This window comes from Echiichthys vipera (genome assembly GCF_963691815.1).
Source record: "Echiichthys vipera genome assembly, chromosome: 11".
Classification (NCBI taxonomy): domain Eukaryota; kingdom Metazoa; phylum Chordata; class Actinopteri; order Perciformes; family Trachinidae; genus Echiichthys; species Echiichthys vipera.
In genome coordinates this window covers 979,657-996,396 of record NC_139836.1, presented here as the reverse complement: position 1 = coordinate 996,396, position 16,740 = coordinate 979,657, and the positions used below count along the sequence as shown (strand labels likewise).

General features: G+C 46.2%; 1 protein-coding gene across 1 annotated transcript in view; it reads right to left on the bottom strand.

The window, feature by feature from the left end:
- Positions 1–4,066: 4,066 nt before the first annotated feature.
- LOC310953662 (gap junction alpha-5 protein-like) overlaps positions 4,067–16,740 on the bottom strand; it is a 19,526-nt gene continuing 6,852 nt past the window's right edge. The window contains exons 2-7 of the mRNA XM_083922761.1: positions 15,003–15,094; positions 14,651–14,815; positions 12,899–13,192; positions 9,974–10,039; positions 9,752–9,900; positions 4,067–4,817 (exon numbers count right to left, since the gene is read on the bottom strand). Coding sequence (XP_083778887.1) covers positions 4,322–4,817; positions 9,752–9,900; positions 9,974–10,039; positions 12,899–13,192; positions 14,651–14,815; positions 15,003–15,071 — 1,239 coding nt within the window. The 5' untranslated portion in view covers positions 15,072–15,094 and the 3' untranslated portion in view covers positions 4,067–4,321. The remainder of the gene's footprint in view (positions 4,818–9,751; positions 9,901–9,973; positions 10,040–12,898; positions 13,193–14,650; positions 14,816–15,002; positions 15,095–16,740) is intronic.

Here is a 16,740-nt window from a genome sequence, read left to right as displayed (position 1 = left end):
AATAAAATAACACATGAGAAACAGTCATTTATGTTCTTTAACCTGTTTTCTGTCAGTAAAATGTTCCAGATCTTTCTCATGTTCACAAAGTTTACAGAGTAAAACAAATGAAATGTTGTTTCTCTTCCTAAACTGCAGAAGAAGAAGAATGACTTTATTAATCCTGCAGATTATCGACGTTAAGTTCAGATCTTTGCAACACGTCACATTTAAAGTGTGAGGTCAGAGTTTAACCTTCATGTCTCTCACGAACAAAACGCTGCTATAAAATCACCACATGTTAATATTTATCTGATTGTTTTCTCCGTAAATGTCTGAAACAACTTCAAACGTGCTCAGAATCACAGAACGTTCACTCGTGTTCATGGTTTAACCCGTTAACGTGTCCAGCGTCCGCTCGGTCACAGCTCAGTTCAGTCTGCGTCTGTTTGCTGAGTCACAGCAGCTGTTTGTTCTTTTAACGCTGTGAACGTTTAAAAAACGGCTCAGATTTATTTAAGTTTAAAGTTTCAAAGTGTGAAAATGCTGCAGTTAAAATATGATTTAACTAAAAAAGTTATTTTCACGTCAAGTTTACATGAAGGAAATAAAAGAATCAGAGGAGATCAGTGTGAACGACACCGAGCGACTGAAGGTCAAAGGTCAAAGATAGAAATACACGTGCAAACACACACAGACACACACACACACCTACATACATACACACTCACACACAGACACGCACACACAGACACATGAGTTAAAATGTTTCAGTGAAAAATTAATTCATGAATATTTAATTAAGTTGTTTCTTGAGTTGCTGGTGAACAAATAAAACTAATACAATATTATATTAAAAATATATATATTAAAAATATATATGTTAAAAATATAATGCATTGTATTACAAGTCTATTATATTTAAAATAAAATACATTATATTAAATATATATTATAATACATTATATAAAAATATGATATATTAAAAAATACATAATATATAAAATACATTATGTTTAACAAAATAATGTATTATATATATTTTATCTTATAGTATTCTATTAAAAATATAAGAATCTATATTAACAATATAATACAATACATTAAAGTATATAAAAATAAAATACATAATATTAAAAAATATATTATATAAAAAATAAAAAGGTGTTCTTTATGTTTCACTGCAGTTTTATGTTCAGACACACGAGGGCGCCGCTGCCACTGAAGAGTTTTCACTGCACAGCGTGGGAACATCAGTGTTGGTCAGCACTGTCGCCTCACAGCGAGAGGGTTCCTGGTTTGAATCCCTTCTGTGTGGAGTTAGCATGTTGTCCCTGTGTCTGCGTGGGTTTTCTCCGGGTTCTCCGGTTTCCTCCCACAGTCCAAAGACGTGCAGGTGTTCGGTTCATTGATGACTCTAAATCACCCGTAGGTGTGAATGGTTGTCTGTCTCTGTTCGTCTCTATGTGTCCTGTGATAGACTGGCGTCCTGTCCAGGGTGGACCCGCCTCACGCCCGATGTCAGCTGGGATCGGCTCCAGCACCCCAACGACCCCGACAGGGACAAGAGGCTGAAGATGAATGAAACGAATCCTCAACACAAATTCAGACACGTGTTCATAAAATAAACTGAAAAGAATGTAAAGTGCCATTTAGAGACAAATGTGATTCAGATGAACTCTAACGTGCGGAGAGCTGCAGAGTCTTTGTGGTGGAAACAAGAGGAGAAGGAGACGGTTCCCAAACATTCCTGATGTTTCCAGACGACCTTTCTCCCGTCAGCGCTGACCCCAGCTGGACCTGAGCCATGGGAACCGACCCAGGACCGTGGGTTTGATCCCAAAGTGTCTTAAAGTGCCGCAGAGCGGGCGGCAGCAGCTCCAGAGGCCTCAGCGTTCCCCTGTAGCAGCTTCAGCTAAGCTAACACCCGGACTCCAGCTCTGAACCTACGCAGATGTTTACACGGAGACGTCTCATTGGCTGCTGCTGTTTATCAGAGCTATACGTCAACGCGGTGGCCATCTTGGTCAGGACTCTGCTGTAAAAGTTGCATCCATGCAAAAATTCTTTAAAATGTATCATCTAATACAGCTAATAATGCTTTTATTTAAAATTAAGCTAGAGCTAACGCTAACACGGTGTGTTCCTAAACAATCTTGTCACTATAGAAACACCAGCACAAGAATGACCACAGTCCAGGTCCTGATGATTGAGTTAGCATGCTAATGTTAGCATCCTAATGATGCTAATCCTGAGGAGAAGTGAGGGCCAGAGGCTAGCTGTCACTCAAGAGGCCACGCCCCTTATTATTCATAAACTTGTTTGTGTCTCCGCAGCGTTGAAACGTGTTTCCGTCTCCGTCCGTCGCTGACATGAGTTTGATATAAAAGCACCTTTACTCGCACGTTCTCAAACTGTGGCGTTGAAGGAGATTTATCTGTAAAATACAACATTTAAAGATATAATCCGTCACATGTTCAGGTTTTTAAAGTGTGATTCAGGTGTAAACTCCTCCTCCAGGGTCTTTGTCTGCACTTTAATCCTCAGTAACCATGGAGACGGTTTTTATTAAGGTAGAAATCCAGGAGAGATGCTAACAGCCGGACGTGGCTAACAGTGGTTAGCTCGGGGCAGCACGGTGAAGGCATTCAAAGGTCTTTTTTAACCACTAATGCTGCTGAAAATAACAGCAAACCTCTGCAGCAGCATGAGAAGAGTCCCTACACACACACACACACACACACACACACACACACACACACATGAGAAGAGTCCCTACACACACAACAAAGCACCAACGGGCTCCTTCCTTTGGTTTGATGTGGAAAAGTCTGGAAATGTTTGGAAAGTGCTTAAATGTGACTTTTGTTAAAGCTGCTTTAACGTCACATTCAAGCACTTTCTTTTAAATTTGTATCTATTAATTGATGCCTATATTTATTTAAATGTCTACTGCCCGTAGGTGTGAATGTGCGTGTGTATGGCCGTCTGTCTCTATGTGCCCTGTGCACGCAAATACCACGGGAATTCACCTTTGGCTAAGCCCCGCCCCTTAGTTACTGTTGCTAACTTGGACAAGCTTTATAATGGCAGCTGTCAGTGTCCAAATGGTTTCTCGTTGAGGAGCCTTCTGAAAGGTCAACAGTTTGCAAAGGAGGAAAATATTCCCCTGCAATATTTTAAATTGGAAATGCCGAAAATGTCCGAGTCAGGGCCGTGAAATGCTATTGGTGCGTGAGTGTCCGGGGGCAGAGCCAAAGCTGTCCAGGGTGGACCAACGCCTCACGCCCGATGTCAGCTGGGATCGGCTTCAGCCCCCCAACGACCCGACAAGAGGCTTCAGATGGATGACCAGATGGACGGATGGATGGACAGACGAATGGACGGACGGATGGACACTGTCTGTTGCTGACAACACGAAGCATTGGCATCAAACACACCAATCCCTTCAGCTTTGGCTAAGCCCCGCCCCCGGACGCTCATAGACTCTGACATTTTTAAAATATCGCACATTTCCCTTCTTTGCTGCCGAGCTTTCTGAAGGCTCCAACGACATTAAACCATGTCGGCAATCATTTGGAGGCTGACAGCTGCCGTTGTAAACACACAGTCAGCTACGGCAGCTTGTCCGAGTTAGCAACAGTAACTAAGGGGCGGGGCTTAGCCACAGGTGAATTTCCGTGGTATTTGCGTGCGTTCACGTTCATTGGCTGCTCTTAGTTCAGCAACTGTTGCAGGTCTCACAGCTTTGTCTCTTAGGTTTCCCCATTAAAATATATATTTAAATATATAATATATTATATATAAACTCTGTATAAAGATGGTGCGACCTGTTGCTGCTCATGGGGGAATTGTTGTTGTGTCACATTGAATAGAATCAACGTTTAAACGTAAACTGAACATGAAAAGTTCAGACGCTCGTTTTTCTTTCTCAAACTCAAAATGGGAATTCAGTAAAACGACGTTTCTCAGTTTCATCATTTTAATAAATCTTGTTTTTGTGCTTTTTTCAATTAAACACGAGTTTAAAGGTTTTCCACCACATTCTGTTTCTATTTGCAGTTGCTCTCAGTTGCTCATGGAGGAATTGTGTCTCTGTGAATCATGAATGAGTCTCTTAAACGGGTAAATCACAGCGCTGGACTCAAAGTTTCTCTTTAATCGTTAGGGTTTCTCTGCATTTCCGTGAGTTCAGTGCGACTAAATATCAGACGGAGAAGTCGTGTTCGTGCTAAGTGTGACGGCTCTGACGCCTCCAGCTTTCCTTCGCCGCGTCCACGTGTTAACGGGACGAACGCGTCTCCGTTTCTTCAGCTCAAACGTCGAATGTTCTGCTTTCTCTCTAAACTGCGAGGTCGTCCGCGCGCGTTCGGCTGCTCGTCCCGCTGGTTCTGCTGAATCTGCGTTTGTCCCTCTGACAGAGTCCGCCGTTTGGGCAGAGCAACAGCCCGTCAGTGCCGCCGCCGCCGTGGATCTGCGGGCAGCTGACCTTCCTGCTCCCGGGGCTGTAGGAGCTGGTGTCGGTCCTCAGGTATCCGCCATCTTGGATCTGATTGTTACTCCTCTCCTGCCATCCGGACGAGTAGCAGCTCATCTGCAGGAGGTTCACCTCCTCGGCGGCGGCGGCCATTTTGTGCTTCTCGGTGGCCATGTTCTCAGAGTTCTGTTGGTCAGCCAGGCGGTGGTTGGGGAAAGGGAGGGGCAGGAAGTGCGTGGAGCCGATCACGCACTGGCTGAAGTCCGGAGGAGGGGTCGACGGCGGCGGGGGAGACAGAGAGATCTGGCGAGCCAGGGAGGCCTTGGCAGGAGCGACGGCCTTCTCTCTGTTGAAGTAGCGTCTGCAAGAAACAGATTTCACCGGTTAACAGAAAATAATCTCACCGTAAAGACTTCCCTAACCTCTAGGAGCATAAACGTGTGCTAAAGTGTCCTCTAGGAGCATAAACGTGTGTTAAAGTGTCCTCTAGGAGCACAAACGTGTGCTAAAGTGTCCTCTAGGAGCATAAACGTGTGCTAAAGTGTCCTCTAGGAGCATAAACGTGTGCTAAAGTGTCCTCTAGGAGCATAAACGTGTGTTAAAGTGTCCTCTAGGAGCATAAACGTGTGTTAAAGTGTCCTCTAGGAGCACAAACGTGTGCTAAAGTGTCCTCTAGGAGCATAAATGTGTGTTAAAATGTCCTCTAGGAGCATAAACGTGTGCTAAAGTGTCCTCTAGGAGCATAAACGTGTGTTAAAGTGTCCTCTAGGAGCATAAACGTGTGCTAAAGTGTCCTCTAGGAGCATAAACCTGTGCTAAAGTGTCCTCTAGGAGCATAAACGTGTGTTAAAGTGTCCTCTAGGAGCATAAACGTGTGTTAAAATGTCCTCTAGGAGCATAAACGTGTGCTAAAGTGTCCTCTAGGAGCATAAACGTGTGTTAAAGTGTCCTCTAGGAGCATAAACGTGTGTTAAAGTGTCCTCTAGGAGCATAAACGTGTGCTAAAGTGTCCTCTAGGAGCATAAACGTGTGTTAAAGTGTCCTCTAGGAGCATAAACCTGTGCTAAAGTGTCCTCTAGGAGCATAAACGTGTGTTAAAGTGTCCTCTAGGAGCATAAACGTGTGCTAAAGTGTCCTCTAGGAGCATAAACGTGTGTTAAAGTGTCCTAGGAGCATCAACGTGTGTTAAAGTGTCCTCTAGGAGCATAAACGTGTGTTAAAGTGTCCTCTAGGAGCATAAACGTGTGTTAAAGTGTCCTCTAGGAGCATAAACGTGTGTTAAAGTGTCCTCTAGGAGCATAAACGTGTGTTAAAGTGTCCTAGGAGCATCAACGTGTGTTAAAGTGTCCTCTAGGAGCATAAACGTGTGCTAAAGTGTCCTCTAGGAGCATAAACGTGTGATAAAGTGTCCTCTAGGAGCATAAACGTGTGTTAAAGTGTCCTCTAGGAGCATAAACGTGTGCTAAAGTGTCCTCTAGGAGCATAAACATGTGCTAAATTGAATGAAAACAAAAAGAACATTTGTGAATTCATGGTTTTACGTCACATTTTGAATCAAACGAGGCTCTTTTCTGTGTTATTAAGGTAAAAACACGTCTGTTTTTACTGAATGTGCTCGAGGTTTTCATCCCCTGAGGAAGCGCTCTGTCCTGTTTCACCTCTTTTTACGCTCAGACGCTTGTTTTTAAGGACGTGACGGAGATGTCCTTTGAGTGTGTTTACGTCTAATGGTCCAGACTGATGCTCAGAGTGTTTCTCATCACGTACGCAGCTTTCTCTGACATCAACACGGCGAACAGTGTGCTTTTGTTCCGCGCTGGCTGCAGGATTAACGTTCGTAACGGTGAATCTCGGTGCCTCATCTTGAAACACAGCCTTTCTGTTCTACGTTTAAACTCTCACATCCTGATTGGAGATAAGGTCGATACCATCAGATTCATTCCCCCAGAGTTACCGAGCTCCAGCAGAACCGCAGGTTCTGACTGTAATGTGTGAAATCAGTGGAGTTCCCCTTCTTCTGAAGAGCGTGTCTTCATCACTGACAGGTCTCAGACGGACTTCATCCCTTTGAAAAGCACTTATTCATTTGTTTTAATGAAGTTTGAAGGTCAGCGTTCAGACTTTAATGTGTTTTTTAAGTCTTTGATCCAAATGAGACGTTCCTAAAGAGGCGAAGTCCCTCTGCTTCCCGTGGACACCATGGGACCTAAAGTCATACAATAAACGTGTGTTAAAGTGTCCTCTAGGAGCATAAACGTGTGTTAAAGTGTCCTCTAGGAGCATAAACGTGTGTTAAAGTGTCCTCTAGGAGCATAAACGTGTGCTAAAGTGTCCTCTAGGAGCATAAACGTGTGTTAAAGTGTCCTCTAGGAGCATAAACGTGTGTTAAAGTGTCCTCTAGGAGCATAAACGTGTGCTAAAGTGTCCTCTAGGAGCATAAACGTGTGTTAAATGAACTCTAGGAGCATAAACGTGTGCTAAAGTGTCCTCTAGGAGCATAAACGTGTGTTAAAGTGTCCTCTAGGAGCATAAACCTGTGTTAAAGTGTCCTCTAGGAGCATAAACGTGTGTTAAAGTATCCTCTAGGAGCATAAACGTGTGCTAAAGTGTCCTCTAGGAGCATAAACATGTGCTAAATTGAATGAAAACAAAAAGAACATTTGTGAATTCATGGTTTTACGTCACATTTTGAATCAAACGAGGCTCTTTTCTGTGTTATTAAGGTAAAAACACGTCTGTTTTTACTGAATGTGCTCGAGGTTTTCATCCCCTGAGGAAGCGCTCTGTCCTGTTTCACCTCTTTTTACGCTCAGACGCTTGTTTTTAAGGACGTGACGGAGATGTCCTTTGAGTGTGTTTACGTCTAATGGTCCAGACTGATGCTCAGAGTGTTTCTCATCACGTACGCAGCTTTCTCTGACATCAACACGGCGAACAGTGTGCTTTTGTTCCGCGCTGGCTGCAGGATTAACGTTCGTAACGGTGAATCTCGGTGCCTCATCTTGAAACACAGCCTTTCTGTTCTACGTTTAAACTCTCACATCCTGATTGGAGATAAGGTCGATACCATCAGATTCATTCCCCCAGAGTTACCGAGCTCCAGCAGAACCGCAGGTTCTGACTGTAATGTGTGAAATCAGTGGAGTTCCCCTTCTTCTGAAGAGCGTGTCTTCATCACTGACAGGTCTCAGACGGACTTCATCCCTTTGAAAAGCACTTATTCATTTGTTTTAATGAAGTTTGAAGGTCAGCGTTCAGACTTTAATGTGTTTTTTAAGTCTTTGATCCAAATGAGACGTTCCTAAAGAGGCGAAGTCCCTCTGCTTCCCGTGGACACCATGGGACCTAAAGTCATACAATAAACGTGTGTTAAAGTGTCCTCTAGGAGCATAAACGTGTGTTAAAGTGTCCTCTAGGAGCATAAACGTGTGTTAAAGTGTCCTCTAGGAGCATAAACGTGTGCTAAAGTGTCCTCTAGGAGCATAAACGTGTGTTAAAGTGTCCTCTAGGAGCATAAACGTGTGTTAAAGTGTCCTCTAGGAGCATAAACGTGTGCTAAAGTGTCCTCTAGGAGCATAAACGTGTGTTAAATGAACTCTAGGAGCATAAACGTGTGTTAAAGTGTCCTCTAGGAGCATAAACGTGTGCTAAAGTGTCCTCTAGGAGCATAAACGTGTGCTAAAGTGTCCTCTAGGAGCATAAACGTGTGTTAACGTGTCCTCTAGGAGCATAAACGTGTGCTAAAGTGTCCTCTAGGAGCATAAACGTGTGTTAAAGTGTCCTCTAGGAGCATAAACGTGTGCTAAAGTGTCCTCTAGGAGCATAAACGTGTGCTAAAGTGTCCTCTAGGAGCATAAACGTGTGTTAAAGTGTCCTTTAGGAGCATAAACGTGTGCTAAAGTGTCCTCTAGGAGCATAAACGTGTGCTAAAGTGTCCTCTAGGAGCCAAAACGTGTGCTAAAGTGTCCTCTAGGAGCATAAATGTGTGCTAAAGTGTCCTCTAGGAGCATAAACGTGTGCTAAAGTGTCCTCTAGGAGCATAAACGTGTGCTAAAGTGTCCTCTAGGAGCATAAATGTGTGCTAAAGTGTCCTCTAGGAGCATAAACGTGTGCTAAAGTGTCCTCTAGGAGCATAAACGTGTGTTAAAGTTTCTTCTAGGAACATAAACGTGTGCTAAAGTGTCCTCTAGGAGCATAAACGTGTGTTAAAGTGTCCTCTAGGAGCATAAACGTGTGTTAAAGTGTCCTCTAGGAGCATAAACGTGTGCTAAAGTGTCCTCTAGGAGCATGAACGTGTGTTAAAGTGTCCTCTAGGAGCATAAACGTGTGTTAAAGTGTCCTCTAGGAGCATAAACGTGTGCTAAAGTGTCCTCTAGGAGCATAAACGTGTGTTAAATGAACTCTAGGAGCATAAACGTGTGTTAAAGTGTCCTCTAGGAGCATAAACGTGTGCTAAAGTGTCCTCTAGGAGCATAAACGTGTGCTAAAGTGTCCTCTAGGAGCATAAACGTGTGTTAACGTGTCCTCTAGGAGCATAAACGTGTGCTAAAGTGTCCTCTAGGAGCATAAACGTGTGTTAAAGTGTCCTCTAGGAGCATAAACGTGTGCTAAAGTGTCCTCTAGGAGCATAAACGTGTGTTAAAGTGTCCTCTAGGAGCATAAACGTGTGCTAAAGTGTCCTCTAGGAGCATAAACGTGTGCTAAAGTGTCCTCTAGGAGCATAAACGTGTGTTAAAGTGTCCTTTAGGAGCATAAACGTGTGCTAAAGTGTCCTCTAGGAGCATAAACGTGTGCTAAAGTGTCCTCTAGGAGCATAAACGTGTGCTAAAGTGTCCTCTAGGAGCATAAACGTGTGTTAAAGTTTCTTCTAGGAACATAAACGTGTGCTAAAGTGTCCTCTAGGAGCATAAACGTGTGTTAAAGTGTCCTCTAGGAGCATAAACGTGTGCTAAAGTGTCCTCTAGGAGCATAAACGTGTGCTAAAGTGTCCTCTAGGAGCCTAAACGTGTGTTAAAGTGTCCTCTAGGAGCATAAACGTGTGCTAAAGTGTCCTCTAGGAGCATAAACGTGTGTTAAAGTGTCCTCTAGGAGCATAAACGTGTGCTAAAGTGTCCTCTAGGAGCATAAACGTGTGTTAAAGTGTCCTCTAGGAGCATAAACGTGTGCTAAAGTGTCCTCTAGGAGCATAAACGTGTGCTAAAGTGTCCTCTAGGAGCATACACGTGTGTTAAAGTGTCCTCTAGGAGCATAAACGTGTGTTGAAGTGCTCTCTTCAGTTGCGAGGACGTGCTGTACCGGCAGCAGTGTCTCCATCCCAGGTGGTGCAGCTCCAGCACGCTGAGCACCAGAGAGACGGCCGACACGGCCATCATGAACACGATGAAGACGTTCTTCTCCGTGGGTCTGGAGACGTAACAGTTGACCGGATGAGGACACGGCCGGGCCTGAAAGAGGGAGGGAGCGTGACTGTGGGCCTGAGCATCACAGGCTTCTACGCAGAGAGGGTTCGGACTTTACCTTGCAGACGTACAGAGGGTTGAGGAAAACTCCGTACATGAAGTACTGGAGACTCAGAAACACCACCTGTGCAGAGGGGCAGTCACAGTCAGCGTTATCTCACCTTAACTGCAGAAACACGCTTTAATATTCATTTATTGTGACTTATAAAAGCACCAGCACCTTAAAGTGTCCTCTAGGAGCATAAACGTGCGTTAAAGTGTCCTCTAGGAGACTAAACGTGTGCTAAAGTGTCCTCTAGGAGCATAAACGTGTGTTAAAGTGTCCTCTAGGAGCATAAACGTGTGTTAAAGTGTCCTCTAGGAGCATAAACGTGTGTTAAAGTGTCCTCTAGGAGCCTAAACGTGTGCTAAAGTGTCCTCTAGGAGCATAAACGTGTGTTAAAGTGTCCTCTAGGAACATAAACGTGTGCTAAAGTGTCCTCTAGGAGCATAAACGTGTGTTAAAGTGTCCTCTAGGAACATAAACGTGTGCTAAAGTGTCCTCTAGGAGCATAAACGTGTGTTAAAGTGTCCTCTAGGAGCATAAATGTGTGCTAAAGTGTCCTCTAGGAGCATAAACGTGTGCTAAAGTGTCCTCTAGGAGCATAAACGTGTGCTAAAGTGTCCTCTAGGAGCATAAACATGTGTTAAAGTGTCCTCTAGGAGCATAAACGTGTGTTAAAGTGTCCTCTAGGAGCCTAAACGTGTGTTAAAGTGTCCTCTAGGAGCCTAAACGTGTGTTAAAGTGTCCTCTAGGAGCATAAACGTGTGCTAAAGTGTCCTCTAGGAGCCTAAACGTGTGTTAAAGTGTCCTCTAGGAGCATAAACGTGTGTTAAAGTGTCCTCTAGGAACATAAACGTGTGTTAAAGTGTTCTCTAGGAGTCTAAACGTGTGCTAAAGTGTCCTCTAGGAACATAAACGTGTGTTAAAGTGTCCTCTAGGAACATAAACGTGTGCTAAAGTGTCCTCTAGGAGCATAAACGTGTGTTAAAGTGTCCTCTAGGAGCATAAATGTGTGCTAAAGTGTCCTCTAGGAGCATAAACGTGTGCTAAAGTGTCCTCTAGGAGCATAAACGTGTGCTAAAGTGTCCTCTTGGAGCATAAACGTGTGCTAAAGTGTCCTCTAGGAGCATAAACGTGTGCTAAAGTGTCCTCTAGGAGCATAAACGTGTGTTAAAGTATCCTCTAGGAGCCAAACGTATGTTAAAGTGTCCTCTAGGAGCATAAACGTGTGCTAAAGTGTCCTCTAGGAGCATAAACGTGTGTTAAAGTGTCCTCTAGGAACATAAACGTGTGCTAAAGTGTCCTCTAGGAGCATAAACGTGTGTTAAAGTGTCCTCTAGGAGCATAAATGTGTGCTAAAGTGTCCTCTAGGAGCATAAACGTGTGCTAAAGTGTCCTCTAGGAGCATAAACGTGTGCTAAAGTGTCCTCTAGGAGCATAAACATGTGTTAAAGTGTCCTCTAGGAGCATAAACGTGTGTTAAAGTGTCCTCTAGGAGCCTAAACGTGTGTTAAAGTGTCCTCTAGGAGCCTAAACGTGTGTTAAAGTGTCCTCTAGGAGCATAAACGTGTGCTAAAGTGTCCTCTAGGAGCCTAAACGTGTGTTAAAGTGTCCTCTAGGAGCATAAACGTGTGTTAAAGTGTCCTCTAGGAACATAAACGTGTGTTAAAGTGTTCTCTAGGAGTCTAAACGTGTGCTAAAGTGTCCTCTAGGAACATAAACGTGTGTTAAAGTGTTCTCTAGGAGTCTAAACGTGTGCTAAAGTGTCCTCTAGGAACATAAACGTGTGTTAAAGTGTTCTCTAGGAGTCTAAACGTGTGCTAAAGTGTCCTCTAGGAACATAAACGTGTGTTATAGTGTCCTCTAGGAGTATAAATGTGTGCTAAAGTGTCCTCTAGGAGCATAAACGTGTGTTAAAGTGTCCTCTAGGAACATAAACGTGTGTTAAAGTGTCCTCTAGGAGCATAAACGTGTGTTAAAGTGTCCTCTAGGAGCATAAACGTGTGTTAAAGTGTCCTCTAGGAGTATAAACGTGTGCTAAAGTGTCCTCTAGGAGCATAAACGTGTGTTAAAGTGTCCTCTAGGAACATAAACGTGTGCTAAAGTGTTCTCTAGGAGCATAAACGTGTGCTAAAGTGTCCTCTAGGAGCATAAACGTGTGCTAAAGTGTCCGCATAAATGTGTGCTAAAGTGTCCTCTAGGAGCATAAACGTGTGCTAAAGTGTCCTCTAGGAGCATAAACGTGTGCTAAAGTGTCCTCTAGGAGCATAAACGTGTGCTAAAGTGTCCTCTAGGAGCATAAACGTGTGCTAAAGTGTCCGCATAAATGTGTGCTAAAGTGTCCTCTAGGAACATAAACGTGTGTTAAAGTGTCCTCTAGGAGCATAAACGTGTGCTAAAGTGTCCGCATAAATGTGTGCTAAAGTGTCCTCTAGGAGCATAAACGTGTGCTAAAGTGTCCTCTAGGAGCATAAACGTGTGTTAAAGTGTCCTCTTGGAGCATAAACGTGTGCTAAAGTGTCCTCTAGGAGCATAAACGTGTGCTAAAGTGTCCTCTTGGAGCATAAACGTGTGCTAAAGTGTCCTCTAGGAGCATAAACGTGTGCTAAAGTGTCCTCTAGGAGCATAAACGTGTGTTAAAGTGTCCTCTAGGAGCATAAACGTGTTAAAGTGTCCTCTAGGAGCATAAACGTGTGTTAAAGTGTCCTCTAGGAGCATAAACGTGTGTTAAAGTGTCCTCTAGGAGCATAAACGTGTGTTAAAGTATCCTCTAGGAGCCAAACGTGTGTTAAAGTGTCCTCTAGGAGTCTAAACGTGTGTTAAAGTGTCCTCTAGGAGCATAAACGTGTGCTAACGTGTCCTCTAGGAGCATAAACGTGTGTTAAAGTGTGACTCTAGGAGCATAAACGTGCGCTAAAGTGTCCTCTAGTATGAAAGCACCTCCATGATGCTGCGGATCAGGATGCTCATCACGTACGTCTGCAGCAGCGCTCCTCTCAGACGCACCCGGCCCCCTGACACACCTTCTCTCTTCTCCTTCCCTCTGTCCTTGTCTCCTTTCCTCTCCTCTCTCTCTCCTCCTTCGTCGCCTCCTCCCGGGTCCTCCTCGCGTCCTCCTCCCCCGTCTCCCTCCTCCTCCTCCCTGCTCCTCCTCTTCTCCTCCCTGCGGACGGTGTGCATGGCGTGGCCCATGTAGATGAGGCTGGGCGTGGACACGAACACGATCTGGAGCACCTGAGAGGAGGTCACGGGCACAAGACGCACGTCAAACCAGCAGACGTCGTCATACCTGATGAAGTCAGACTTCAGAACTGGAAGGAGACGGAGGCGCGGTCCGGTGAACATCATGGTAGTCCACTTAGTTCTGTATGAAATCTCTCGTCTCGCACGATATGCGTAACTGTGTCGCTAACTAACACGACACATGTAGCTAAAACCCGCTAAGGGCGCCCTCCCACTGTGCCTCCGTCCCGTGCCCCGTGCTTTAGGGTCCTTGTCCCCCCCTCCAGGCCCGTTTGTACTCACACTACCTGGGCCTCGGAGAATGCTTCTTGCTGCCTATACGTCATCACGCCGTAACACGTCACACGCATTGATGACGTCATGGCGATGCGTGGCTTTGTTTCCAGATCTTTCCGTAGACCTCGGAGTTTTTGTGCGTCTTGTCGACTGTTTTTGAATCTTTTCATCGACCAAATCTGCAGTAAACACTCCACCTCCGCATCACACCAACGTGAACCTTTCACCGCCATTGTTTGAATTGTCCGCGCATGGTCCCTCCTTCTTTTTTCTACGTCCCAACAGGCGCACAGGAAATGACCTCAGAACCGCCGTAGGCCTCGTGCTCGTACACGTGCGCACGCTCGTGCTCGTACACATGCAAACGTGCTTTACTAAAGCCCACCTCTCCCAAACGGGCCGTGGACGGCAAGCGTGCCGCTCCTAGACGTGGTACGGTTGCACTCACACTGGTCAAAGGAACCAGACTTTAGCCGTGACACGTGCTGGGGCACGGGACGGAGGCACAGTGGGAGGGCGCCCTAAAACAGGCACCAGGCGCAGAAAGCAGCTTGTTACGCGGATGGAAACGCTGCTGGAGTCACCGACGGCTCCAGAGCGTGTGTTTCCATCACTGAGCTGATGAATATGGTGACTTCTGCAGAGACTTGGCCTCATTCACACCAAAGACAGAAGCCCGTTCAGACTACCCGATGTTAGCCTGACCCGACCGACGTAGGGCGCCGTTTTATCCCACGTACATCATGAACAGACGCCACATCTGGGACGCACGCTGGTCCGTTTGTAGTCTCGCCCCTCGTGAGGGAAGTTTTAGAGATTTATGGATTATTTTCTATCTAATAAAGAACAGGAAGGTGAAACTTTCCCTGTGATTAGAGTCTTGGATTTGTCGAAGATCAGCAAAAGGCCCGTTTGTACTCACACTACCTGGAACTCAGCGAACCTTGAACTTTGAACCTTGAACCTTAAACCTTAAACCTTGACCCGACAGACGCAGGGCGCCGTTTTACCCCGCGTACATCATGAACAGACGCCACACCGGGGACGCACGCTGGTCCGTTTGTATTCCCGCCTCTCGTCCAGGTCACTGCAGGACTTGACGACGCTCTGATCCAGACAAAGTTTGGTCCGAGTGATGAAAGTAGAACGGTCTGTGCGTGGAAAGACTCTTACCCAGTATCGTATGTGAGCGATGGGGAACGCTCGGTCGTAACAAACGTTCTCGCAGCCCGGCTGCTCGGTGTCACAGTTAAAGTCTTCCTGCTCGTCGCCCCAGGACGACTCGGCGGCCGTCCCCAGCACCAGGATACGGAAGATGAACAGCACGGTCAGCCACACCTGGGGAGGCGAAAACACCAGGAAGGAAGGGTCACATGACAGCTACTGTGAGGAGACAACGACGCTGATCAGGAGCCTGTGTTTGATTTAGATAATGCTGTGTGGAGTTTGGTTTTGCTGCGTGCGTGTGTGTTTGTGTGTGTGTGCGTGTGTGTTTGTGTGTGTGTGTGTCTGTGTGTGTGGTGACCTTGCCAACAGAGGTAGAGTGCTCCTGAACTTCCTCCAGGAAGTTCCCCAGCAGGCTCCAGTCGGCCATCAGCCCCGGCTCAGAGTCAGCTGCTGCGATCACATCGAGACCAGACGGGAAATAAAGAAGACAACAACATCTTAAATCACAAATGACGTTAAATCAAAGCTCAGAAGAACCTCGAGCGTTCGTAGAGACACTTTGATCAATCGTGACGTTGCGTTTTTCTAGCACTGAGTATTTAAGCATTTAAAATATGTATCTGAACAGGTGGATTGTTACTCCGGGTCTGGAATGAGTCCTGACCCCAAGTGCAGGAGTTGAAGTACCTCGGGATCTGGTTCACGAGTGAGGGGACGATGGAGCAGCGGGGGCGGAGCTGCAGTCGCTCTACCCTCAGTCCTGGTTCCTACCCTCACCTGTGGTCCTGAAAGCTGGGTCAGGACCCACAGAACCAGGTCCAGGTCAGGACCCAAAGAACCAGGTCCAGGTCAGGACCCAAAGAACCAGGTCCAGGTCAGGACCCAAAGAACCAGGTCCAGGTCAGAACCCAAAGAACCAGGTCCAGGTCAGGACCCAAAGAACCAGGTCCAGGTCCAAGCGTGTGAAGTGTGTTTCCTCAGGAGGGGGTCTGGAGTCTCCCTTAGAGAGAGGGGGAGAAGTTCAGCATCCGTGAGGAACTCGGAGTAGAGCCGCTGCTCCTTTGTGTTGAAAGGAGCCAGTTGAGGTGGTTCAGGATCATCTGGTCTGGATGAACCCTGGGCGCCTCCCTAGGGAGGTGTTCCAGGCACGTCCAGCTGGGAGGAGGCCTCGGGGAAGACCCAGGACCAGGTGGAGAGATTAGATCTCCACACTGGCCTGGGAACGCCTCAGGATCCCCCAGTTAGAGCTGGTTAATGAGGCCCGGGAAAGGGAAGTTTGGGGTCCCTGCTGGAGCTGCTGCCCCCGAGACCTGATCCAGGATCAGAGGCTGGAGCTGCTGCCCCTGAGACCTGATCCAGGATCAGAGGCTGGAGCTGCTGCCCCTGAGACCTGATCCAGGATCAGAGGCTGGAGCTGCTGCCCCTGAGACCTGATCCAGGATCAGAGGCTGCAGCTGCTGCCCCTGAGACCTGATCCAGGATCAGAGGCTGGAGCTGCTGCCCCTGAGACCTGATCCAGGATCAGAGGCTGGAGCTGCTGCCCCTGAGACCTGATCCAGGATCAGAGGCTGGAGCTGCTGCCCCTGAGACCTGATCCAGGATCAGAGGCTGGAGCTGCTGCCCCTGAGACCTGATCCAGGATCAGAGGCTGAAGATGAGATGATGCCGTTATGAAAGCACTTGGTTTGTATTTTTCACTTCTCTCTTCACTTTGACCTTGAGCGGATGAAACAGCAGGTAAGCGGCGCGGTGAGGCGTCTCTCATCCACTCGTAACGTAAAGTAACGCGCGGTCACGTGTGTGTTGAGAACATTTAGATTCAAGCTGCAACAGAATCATTGACTGTTTATTTGAAAAAAGACAAATATATCTTTTTTAAAGGATAAATATGCCCATACATGTCCACAGACTGTGTTTGTGTTTGTGTGTGTGTGTGTGTGTGTCTGTGTGTGTCTGTGTGTGTGTGTGTGTGTGTGTGTGTGTGTGTGTGTGTTTCCTTCCCCAGAGACGGACGGAGACGAGTGTGGGAACAGAGAGTGAAGCTAAACTAAGAAACGGGCACAGACGTTTTTATTAATGGGGTCAAAGAGAACACA